General features: G+C 37.1%; 1 protein-coding gene across 5 annotated transcripts in view; it reads left to right on the top strand.

The window, feature by feature from the left end:
- Positions 1–601: 601 nt before the first annotated feature.
- LOC123873338 (YLP motif-containing protein 1-like) overlaps positions 602–12,019 on the top strand; it is a 32,619-nt gene continuing 21,201 nt past the window's right edge. For 2 of the 5 annotated variants that reach the window (XM_045918150.1, XM_045918148.1), the window contains exons 1-8: positions 602–954; positions 1,357–3,088; positions 4,257–5,102; positions 6,411–6,559; positions 6,776–6,964; positions 8,060–8,281; positions 11,029–11,083; positions 11,732–11,841. In XM_045918150.1, the coding sequence (XP_045774106.1) occupies positions 775–954; positions 1,357–3,088; positions 4,257–5,102; positions 6,411–6,559; positions 6,776–6,964; positions 8,060–8,281; positions 11,029–11,083; positions 11,732–11,841 (3,483 nt within the window). In that variant the 5' untranslated portion in view covers positions 602–774. The remainder of the gene's footprint in view (positions 955–1,356; positions 3,089–4,256; positions 5,103–6,410; positions 6,560–6,775; positions 6,965–8,059; positions 8,282–11,028; positions 11,084–11,731; positions 11,842–12,019) is intronic. The other 3 variants (XM_045918152.1, XM_045918151.1, XM_045918153.1) reach the window with 2 other exon arrangements.

Consider the following 12,019-nt stretch of genomic DNA (forward strand, 5'->3'; position numbering starts at 1 on the left):
ACCCACCATTAAATACCTTACCGGCTTCACCTCGCTTCGATTCCTGAAATCGGTACTGAAATTAAAATGGCCGACACCACCTGCCTGTGCGCTGACTCCCCTCCACAAATCACCGAGCCGATACGGATCAATGCTCGGGTTGTGTCGTTACGAACTACTAGATGGCGCTGATGTTCTAAAGGGTTATCTCAAGTGGGTCAAGCCTTTCGGCTGAAACCTAAATATACGTTTTTTACCCTTCGGGGGAAAAACGTTTCTATTATCGTCTCTTACCAAAACTATAAGTACGCGACATCGTATCCATCGTACACGACACGCGTACGACGCGGTCATATCTACCATATGAAACGGTAAAATACGTAATTATTACGGTTAACACAAAAAATACCCGATGGTAGGTATAAATAACAGTCTTATATCTTTACTCATGGATGGTTCGTGGTGTTATCTAACAAAAGTTTGTGCCTAGGATATGCCTAGGATAAACGATAAAGAAAGGATAACGCTGATGAACCCATTTTTTTCGATTTGTGTCGATATCCACAGATTTATTACACATCACTATTTGACAACACCGCATTTGAAAATCTATGCTAGCGTCAATTTTTATCAAAATGGCCGACGTTTTGTGAAAAGTCAGCAATTCTGTGAATTTCTGTGATTTATTATTGACGACAAATAATATTAGCCGTTTTGTTATCCTGATAATTGTTAATGTGATAGAAAATTTAATAAAAAAAAATATTGTCTTAGACTTTGGTATTAATATCAAACATGGCATGGTCGATGCCAACTTCGGGTCAATGGAACCCCGGTATTGCTATGACGCCTGATATGAGTGGCATGGGGTCCTATACGCCGGAGCAGTGGGCGCTCATGCAACAGCAAAATTGGCAACAATGGTCACAATGGCAACAGCAGTATGCCCAATGGCAAAATCAATATGGTGGAGAGGTAATTTTCTTTTATTTTTTTTACAGAAAAATTGCTCAATCGGGCCTCTTCTAGGCAAGGTTGAATTAATTTCCACCTGGTGTTATTGCAGTAAAATGCTAGTGTGTCAAAGAGTTAAAAAACCGCCAAGTGTGATTCAGTTTCGTCCACTGAGTGGTGAGTTCTGTAGCTTGGAAAGAAACATAAAATTGGTTAAATTAAGCTACATACAAATAAACAACTAAGGAATTATGAAAACCATTAGGTTCTTACTTTTTTTTCTGTAAATCTGTTTTGGGTGACAAATATATCCTGTAATGAGCTATAGTTAAAAAAAAAATCGCTTTACATTTGCAATTTGTAACTAAAAATATATCCTGCTTTCAGTAAAAAAAATCTTGTTATATTTTATTTTTGTTTCAGTATGCACAACAGATGCAAGGAATGCAGGCAATGGCTGGAGTTCAACCTGTACCATCTGGGGCTGTACCACCACCAGTACCACCTCCAGACAAGCCTCCTCCACCACCACCACCACACGAAAATGATCAACCCTTGTATGGCAGTGCAGCAGTAAAGGCAAGCTCTACAGCATCATCAGTAAAACCTCACCAAAATACCCAACAAGGCTACAACAATGGTAACACCACAACAGGTAACAATCAAAACTGGTCCTATACAGCAGATCCACATGTAGAGAAGCCGTCCAACCCAGGAGTTAACACAGAGGCCCTCAGGATGCTCGCAGAGGAGGAGAAACTGTTTGATATCCAATTCCAAAAGTGGGAAGAGGAGATTGAGAAGTGGAAAAAAGAGAATGTAAACCATCCTGACAGGCAAGCATACAGTGAATACGAGCAAAAGTTTGAAGCTTGCCGAGCACAGCTGCTGGAACGCCGTCAGCAGATGAAGATTAAGAGGGACAAACTTATGGGCAATGCACATCCTGCCTCCAACACCACAAAAACAGGTAATAATAATACAAGCGCCACTCCTCCTACTCAATTAAATACAAATGTTTCTAATTACACACCTAATATGCAAACAAATATCCAATCAAATGTACAAAATCAAAAAACTAACGTACAGAGTTACTCAAATAAGAATCCATCTCAATATCAGCAGTATAATAAGCCAACCAACCAAGGTTATCATAGGAATAACAATAATACAGTAGATCCCCAAGATAGATATGACTCTTATCAGGATTTGGAGGCTGACTACAGATCTGCTCCACCTGTTAACTCCAGTGCTTTTCCTACTAATAAAAAGGATATACGGGATGCTGAGTATAGATCCGCTCCACCTATGAACTCCAGTGCTTTTCCCACTAGTAAAAAGGATATACCAGAGGCTGAGTACAGATCTGCTCCACCTATTAATTCAAGTTTTTTACCTACTAGTAAATCATCTAAGGATATACCAGGCTTAGATTTGGTGCCGGAGGTTGACAAATCTAATAAACATGATATAATTGACATAACTGATGATACACAGTCTCATCAGCAAAGTTCTGCTGCACCGGACTATTCGAAAATTTCGAAAGGTATAAATAATATCCTTGGAGATGAGAAAATTATGAACATTCTGTCAATGGTGACAAACCAGAAACCGCCAAATGCAAATGAACCTAATCAAAGTGGACCTTACCAACAAAGTGGGAATATGATGCAGTCAAATCAGTGGGATGCAAATAACACCAATTACTACAACAATGATTACAATAATCAACAACAGAATGCACCTTTTAGGCAGCAGAATATGAATAATTTTCAAAATCCCCAGGGGCAAGGGCGAAATTCTAAATTTCCTGACCAAGCATATCAGAGGTATGATGGGAATTATGATGATAATATGAATACCAGGTATGGCGATGCTCAGGGACAATATAACAGGCAAAATCAGTTTGGTAACCAAAATATGCCACAAAGGGGACCACCACCACCATTTAGACCCGATATGCCACCCCCAAGACAACTTTTACCAAACTATCCTCCACCACAAAATCCTAATGATTATCCTCATGGTGGTTTTGAAAGAAAGGACATACAGCAAAAACCTATGATTCAACCAGTAATGCAAAAATGGGTTGATGAACCACTGTTTACTCCATCTATCATAGTTGAATATGAGCATAAGCCTCTGAGATTGAAAGGTAATTAGAAGCAGAGATAATTATTGTTATCAAAATGACTATTCATGTAGAATATGCATTATATTATTTAACGCGAATATATGCGAGAATAAGTTACAATAAACAATTTAAGGTTATTGCCATTATATTTTATGCACAGCATATTATAATATAGCCTGGTGTGTTAATTTTGGGGCAAATAAATCTGTTCTCAAAATAATATCAATCATGGTAGATTTATGCATTTATTGAATAATATTTGTTAACATATTGCTAGGTCTGGGTTTGGTTAGTTTACTATGAAAACTTAAATTAATAGTAGTAAAAGTAGCTTGTTACGTAATTAATTGACAGCAAAACTAAGGTAAATGTACTTATAAGAGTAAAGTCAGAGTACATTAGTAAAGTCGTAAGTTAATCCTGTAAGCCTATCATATAAAAAAAAACCGACTCGTCTCAAAACACGCGTGAGGTATGGATTCACCCAATATTTTCAAAGGAGGCATTTTCTTCATAATTAAAATATTTAAAAAATAGTGGGTTTCATAACTGCTAAATCAGACGGGCTGGACTAAATTATAACAGTTTATTGTTTAATTTCTGAACTCTAAAAAGAACTAGCGATAACTTCATCTAACCTGAAGTACTTTACTTTATTAACTAATTTGCAAGAAGATTTAAATAAATATCAGGCTTTAGAAACAGAAAGTTGTTGGAAGTTGCAACAGGAAACCTTACAAATAACCTGTTGGTAATACATGAAGCAGCTTGTGCTTGTTGCCAGTAATCAACAAATGAATGAATGAAATGAAACAAATGAAAGTGCTTATTTGAGAACAGGTTTATTATAGTAATTTTGGCAAAAATGTAATGGCGTTAACTTTGCATTCAAGTTTTTCTTATATTGTAATTTTAATTAGCATGGGAAGTTATGGAAACTACTCAATATGCTGATTTAAAGTAAATTACTTAACATAATGTTTTAATCATTATGCAAATAGGTATTAATAAAAACTTCAGTTTCCATCTTATATTCAATTAAAATTGCAATCATAATGATTGCAATTTTAATATTTTGCAGACTCAGAAATAGGCAGCCATATTACATAGACATTAGATATGTATATTAAAACCTGATACTTTTCCTAGTCATACAAATGTAATTATAATTACTGTTTTTGTTTTTTAGCTCGGGACTTTATTGAACCTGTTCATATGTTCGACTACAACCATAAGTCAAAAGATAGTGACAATGATTCAAAAAGAGATTTTGAGAAGGAAGTCGATGAATTGTTTTCAAGGAAACCAAGAAACGTAGACCGTGATGACTGGAGTTCCGAACGATTGTATTCTAGAGACTATGACAGGGGGTCGACAAGAGATGACTTTAAAGAACGTTCAAAAGTGCCAAATAGATTTGATAATGAATTTTACGACAGAAGAGTAGACGATCGTGATAGATTTAAACACCAGGATTATGATCGCAGGGGTGATGGCAGTGACCGATTAAGAGACACGGGGTATGGCAGAGATAGACCATTGGACAGAGACGTGGGAAGAGAAAGAGATTTTGATAGAGAAAGAGATATGGGCCGAGATTTTGGGCGGGAAATGGATTTAAGCAGAGAACGGGATTTTCGTAGGGATAGAGAACCTGGGAGGGACAGAGACCTAGGCAGGGACAGAGAAATGGGAAGGGATAGGGATGCGGGTCGAGGTCGGGACTTTGCTAGAGATAGAGATGTAGATAGAGAGAGGGATTACGGCCGGGATAGGAATTCTGTTAGAGATCCCATAAGAGATAGACAAGATAAGAGAGATATGACTTGGAACCGTAGTCGAAGTCGTGATAAAGATAGTCGTAAAAGGGGAAACAGCAGAGGAAATGATTCAAATGACAGTTTTGGTTCGAAAAAGACAAAGGACTCGAAGGAAGACCCAGCTCAGAAACCCACGCATATAGTCATGATTGATGATCTGCTAGAATCTCCTGGACGTGATATAAGACCAGCAAAAATAGTTATTATTCTTAGAGGTAAGCATATTAACATTATAGACTTTCTAGGGAAAGCTTTTTAATAGAGCGCTGGTTGGCAAGAACACTGACGCAACTAAGAATAATAATAATAATGATCGATCGATCGATTTTGCGGTGGGTATTACGATTTTCCTAAAAAGGAATTTATGATTTTTTAAAGCATTTTATTGCAATTATCTCAAACTGTACATTTATTTACTTTGATGATTAAAATTAACGAATTAAAATAGTAACTAACGTACCTCCTTAGGAAATACTATCTATCTTGTTATCTGTTGTCTGTCTGTCTGTCCGTACGTCGTGTCTGTCAAGAAAACTTATAGGGTACTTCCCGTTGACCTAGAATGATGTTTGGTAGATAGGTAGGTCTTATAGCACAAGTAAAAGAATAAAATCAGAAAACCATAATTTGTGGTAACATCATTTAAAAAAAATTAAAAGTTTAAATTTTCAAAGTAAGATAAATATACCAAGTGGGGTATCATATGAAAGGGCTCTACCTGTACATTCTAAAATAGATTTTTATTTATTTTTGTGCACAGTAGTTTTCTATTTATTGTGCAAAATGTCGGAAAAAATACCCGAGTACGGAAACGTCGGTGCGCGAGTTTGACTCGTACTTGGCCGGTTTTTTATAGTTTTTTTAACTACATATTATGCATGCTCTTGAGTGCTATCACACCAAATAGTAGGTGTTGCTGCGGCCTAAGGTGAAAGTGCTAGGTCGCCATTCCAGCAACTTGGGAGCCCAACGTCTATCAGTTTTTCCAACTATGTGCCCAGTCCATTGCCGCCTTCAGCTTCGCCGCCTGCTGAGCTATGTAGGTTACTTTGGTTCTCCTACAAGTCTCTTCATTTCTGATTTGATCACGTAGAGTAAATCCAAGGTTTTTCATCGCTCGCAGAGTGACTTTGCTAAGCTGTGATAGCCTAGTGGTTAGAACGTCCGCCTCCTAATCGGAGGTCGGGGGTTCGATCCCGGGCACGCACCACTAACTTTTCAGTTATGTGCGTTTTAAGCAATTAAATATCACTTGCTTTAACGGTGAAGGAAAACATCGTGAGGAAACCTGCATGCCTGAGAGTTCTCCATGTTCTTAAAGGTGTGTGAAGTCTGCCAATCCGCATTGGGCCAGCGTGGCGGACTATGGCCTACACCCTTCTCATTCTGAGAGGAGACCCGTACTCAGTAGTGGGGCGGAAATGGGTTGATCATGATGATGATGATGATGAGAGTGACTTTGAGCTTTTTATGAGGATTTTTTGCAGTTTTTGAATTTTGAAAATATTATGTGTTGTTTTCAGGTCCCCCGGGCAGTGGCAAATCATACTTGGCTAAATTGATAAGAGACAAGGAGGCTGAGCATGGCGTGACCGTTCGGATAATGTCCATTGATGATTACTTTATGCAAGAAAGCGAAATCGAAGAAAAAGATCCCAACACTGGAAAAATTGTAAGTCTTTTAACATCAGTCGCATCAATGGACGGTGAAACGTTAGGTGCAACGCACACCTACAAAGTAGATTGAAGCCGAGCCCGCTCCCGTCTAGACTCTAGAATATAGATACACTAGAATATAGATGTACTTCCTTTATTTGCTTATAGTTTCTTATTTTAAAAGATGACTTGATTAAGACAAACAACTTGCATAACATTCGCATGTTTTCAGGTAAAAAAACCTTCACTGAAATACGAGTATGACGAGACACTGGAAGAAACTTATTTGAATTCCTTAAAAAGAGCTTTTAAAAGAAGTTTGACAGATGGATACTTTACATTTTTAATATATGATGCTATAAATGATCAATTAAAGAACTATGCAGATATATGGAATCTCTCGAGACAAAGTGGATTCCAAGTAAGTTGTCTTGCTATTAAGTACTTTTATTTCAACTTAAACTAAATTTTATTAGTAGAAAACTGTATTTTGAAATGCATAAATTAAAATAGTCTGTTGTGTAGTAATAACAAAGACAACAAATATTTTTTAATTTTTAACATAAAAATAGACTAATTTCTTCTGGAAAATATTTTTATGTTAAAAAATAGAAAATATTATTACTATTTTTTAAATTAATTATGTTAAAAATTTCGAAAAAATCTTTTCTTTTATAACAAATTCTAGCCCCATAAGCTACAGCACAAAACATCACATTCATTTTCTTACTACCTGTCCAAGCCCATAATATCATATAATATGAATAAAATATGTGTATTGCTCATACTACCCTTTACATTTCTTTGTTACTTCTCTCACCAAAGGTTGCCTGGTGGAGATTGCTATAAGCAATAAGGCCTTTGCATACAATCATGTTAGTCTTTAGACCGTTAGAATCTGTAATTTATATGGAAGGGCGGTGCCGTGCACGAGTGTTCGTGAGGCGTATAACATCTGCCCCCTAAAACGTCACTTTGTGATGACCACGACCGCTCTGCCAAGAGTGTTACGACAAAGAAGAAGATATGGAAGTCGCTGTGCATATGTGCACGGAGTTGCGGCGACTGCGTGCGCATAGACACGACAACTTCCATGTAGATTACAGATTCTAACGGTCGCCGTCCACTGAGTTGCTGGGCGACTAGTCGACTTTGATCAAACTTAAGACACTGTTAAAACGAGACAGCTTTATATATCTGTCTGGTTTTAATCGAAACTTAAGTCTGAGCACAGTGGAAGTACGGTCTATAGATTTCAGCCCAAGGTTGAAATATATAGAGCGCACTTTGACTTTGCTCAGCCTAAGTCACTGTTAAAACGAGACAGCGTTATATCGCGGGCATAAATCTGTCTCGTTTTAACTGAAACTTAAGTCTGAGCAAAGTCAAAGTGCGCTCTATAGATTGGCTTAGTTAGATAGCCTTAGTGTCTTTGTGTTCTCTTGTTTTGTTTGCAATAAAGACCTACCTATCTATCTAAGTATTCTATGCTAAAGATCCATATTTAAAAAATCAGGTTTACATATGCACAATGGAGATGGACCCGCAGGCGTGCTTCAAGCGCAACATCCACAACCGCTCGCTCGAGGAGATCGAAGTGATCATTAGTAGGTTCTTCCCCACGCCCGCGCACCACATCCAGCTGGACGCCACCACGCTGCTGCAGAACGCCGCCATCACCGACGTCACCATGGAGGACATCGACGACGTCACCATGGAGGACGCGGACGTCGTAGAGGTGAGACGATAGCGGCTCACGCGCCCACTGTCCGACACGACCCCACTACCACCGTACACACTCCTAGCATGACCGCCAACAAATACAGTTAATATCTCACGTGGTAGTGAAGAAATAGGACTTTTTCATATGGGCACCTTCAAGTCAAGAGTAAATAGGCAACGTCTAGGCAAGCGCGCTCCATCTTAGGCTGCATCATCACTTGCTAGCAGGTCTGGATGCAGCCAAGCGCTAGTCTGTAAATTAAAAAAAAATTGAAACGAAAAAGACAAGACAGGGACAGGGAATCACTTATCTCTGTAATGCCCGGTTCCTATAACCAAAAAACGATTCGTTTTTCTTACGGACAGTACTATTTACTACGAGGCGTAAGTCAAAACCGTTCCTATAAAAAACGTTTCGTAAGCTAAATTACCGATAGCTGCCTACGTACGGATGGGAGGGTAACGACTAACGAATAGTAAGACAAATGTATGTAGAAGACGGCTTGTGGTGTTCCTATAAAATAAAAGAAATGTCAACGAGCTGTCAAAGTTACGATTCGTTTGAAATTTGTTTACTGCCCGATATCGGCCGGTTGTGATGGGGTTGTGTTCTATTTTTGAGATTTGTTTCGCATATTTTGCGTTTTTACTGAAAATGTCTCGTTCAGATCGTGATTTGAGCGATTTGGTAATGTTGTCCGACTGGAATAGCTTTAATTCTGACGATGAAAGTGATGTTATTTTTAGTAGAAGGAACTACTCTCCTTGCTCGGTAGTATAGGGTTACTTTGTATGAGATCTACTAGTAATGCAACCTCGTCTTTCGTCATTGGCTTCTTCATTTTCTACAAATAAAACAATTAAATATCAATTTTATTCTGTTCATGTGAATCATTTAGATTCGAAGAATACATCTATCTGTAATAGGTGTAGGCTATAATTTTTAACAAAATTAATTTACCAATACCACTAATATTTGAGTACCCATATAAATTTTCGGGTAAGTATACGGCAAAATGTGTTATTAATTAGGGGAATATTATAAATTATTAGCCGATGTCCGCGACTTCGGAACTCTTTCATTTTCCGGGATAAAAAGTAGTTATAGATAAAAAATATTTCAGTAGCCTATGTGCTAATCCAGGATATTATCTCCATTCGAAATTTCAGCCAAATCCGTCTAGAAGATTTCGTGTGAAGGGATAACAAACATACACACACACACACACACACACATACACACAAACTTTCGCCTTTATAATATTAATGTGATTTTATTAAAGTATCCTTGTAACAACAAAAATTCAAAACGCGAGTTGGTATGCTACGCTATGTTCCAACGAACCACAGTGGTCAAGATTGCGTTCCGTTCACGCGCCCCGAATGACAATTTTTTTTTCTTTCCAATAAAATAAAAAGATTTCTGCAACACCGAAATCATAGATTAAACTAAAAAAAAGCATTTTTTCACACCATAACATCCACATGCTTAAAATAATAATAAAGAAATTATTTTTTATTGTAATTCAAAATATGCTTCATTGGTAGAACGAAACGTGATGAGTGTCGAGGGAGTGCTTCGGTAACGGGGATAACTAACATCTGGCCGTCTCAGGTAGCTGACCCAAAAATTTATAGGAACGGTATTTACGGTTCGTTACTCGTAACTCAAAAACGAATAGTAGCTTTTGTACAATAACGATTAGTTGATTATAGGAACCAGGCATAAGAGATCTTCTTCAGCTACCTTTGGAGATAGGAGGTGGTTGTTGAAAGATGAACTAATGAGATTTGATTAGTTCCAATCGTTAACTAAATCTCGGAAATTGTCGTTTACGGGAAAGCTGCATCAATCATTGTTAGAATTACAACTGTGGAGATTGGCTGAATTTATAGTATTTTTGCTGCAACAATGAATTTTAGCCAATAGCGAGAGCATCGGCCAATCAAAGATGATGGCGATCGTCTTTACTCTGTGGTTGTCATCTTACCGTAATCGAGCCCCAGGCCTAGTGGTCCTTACTCTGTAGTCATGAGATTCCGAAGTGACACGGCGTCTATGTAGGCTTCAAGAACTCATAAGAAAAAAATCGGTTTTCTCAATACTAACGGTTCATTCACTCATCATGAGTCATAATATATCCATCTGCGATTGTTATTAAAAACACTATTCTTATGGATTCTTAATGTTTTACGATTTATGAGCTTATGAACATTGAACTTCTTCACGATCCAGAAAATGTCAATGTGTGAACGAGCCGTAAGACGACACTTATTTGCGGAAGTCATGCTAGGCCGGTTGTATAGTCTTTTTGTCGGACTTGAACTCAACGAAGGAGTCAATTTACCTGACTATACGAGTATACACAATCAACAATTTACCGTCATAATCTGAATGCTGGGCCAAATTTTTTGTTGTAAGTGCCTACAGTCTTTTCACTTGACCAGAATATTTTAATTTTACATGAACATGTTTTTCATTATGTTTTGGACTTGTCTTTTAATTAAACAATGTTTTTTTATATTTTGAATTTAGGCAAATATTTGAAACATCTCATACATACATATGTATAATATTTCTAATGAACTTGATTTTTACAAACTAGTAATATTTTGTATATTTACATTATTAATTAATCTTTTTTATTTCTATTAAATTAATGTTAAATGTCATTTTTGTGTAAATAACCCCCGAGGTTAGGTTAGGGCTAATAATTTTTATTTCAGCATCGTAACTAAAGTTCCTAAGCTGTTCCACCACAGGTCGATAGTAGTTTTACGTCGAAATGGGAGAAAATGGACGACGCGGCCCAACTAGGTAGGTTGTTGGTTATATTTTTAAATCCTATTTTCCTATTTTCTCCTAAATTTTGTTATGCCCCGATAACTACTTCCTAATAAAGACTTTCGTAATTTTACCAACGAATATAAATTAATGCTAAATAACATAACTCGACTTGTCATCCATCATTACCAAAAAAAAAAGACATGGCAAAATATCAGTTTATCATTCGTTATTTTCATGAATGAAGTTTTTCAGTTTACGGTAAATATTAATTTTATTACGATTAAGTATAAATACGGTGATAGTACTTTTTATTTAGGTATAAAAAATGCGTTGCTGCGAAAATATTGCGTGTTTAATAATAATAATAATTGGAAAAAAATGAAGTATTGGTACCTAGTCTTACTAGGAAAACATGACTTGTTCTGCCTATGAATTCGTTCGACATGTTTAGCGATTTTCGTTTATGCCTCCCTGGTACAAAACTTACGACTTTTTTGACTGTAATTTTGTATGAGGGGAAGTAGCAACTTGAGTTGATATTATAAATGTCATAAACTTTACAAATCAGCCCTGTGTATATTTGTTATTATTTTTAACCGACTTCAAAAAAGGAGGTTTTCAATTCGTCGGAATCTTTTTTTTTTTTAATGTATTAACCATGTCCATTTGTTGTTCCAGCACGTCTCGACGGCACCAGCAAGCCGCTCCGACCGTCACAGCTCACAATGGAAGACTACCTACAGTTAGACGACTGGAAACCCAGTGTCGCCAAACCCGGAAAGAAAACTGTAAGTATATAAAAACAATACGTTTGTCTGAATGCTTTCTAGAATTTACACATGTTTACTTTGTATTTTAAGTCTTTGTCCAATTGAATTATGCGAAATACATACCTTTACTTTGAAAAGGCCTCGTTTCCCTTTGGAAACGTTGAGCCTTTGGTCGTCACAAACTACGCGTTTCGCA

The sequence above is a fragment of the Maniola jurtina genome, chromosome 16, assembly GCF_905333055.1.
Source record: "Maniola jurtina chromosome 16, ilManJurt1.1, whole genome shotgun sequence".
In the NCBI taxonomy this organism is placed as follows: domain Eukaryota; kingdom Metazoa; phylum Arthropoda; class Insecta; order Lepidoptera; family Nymphalidae; genus Maniola; species Maniola jurtina.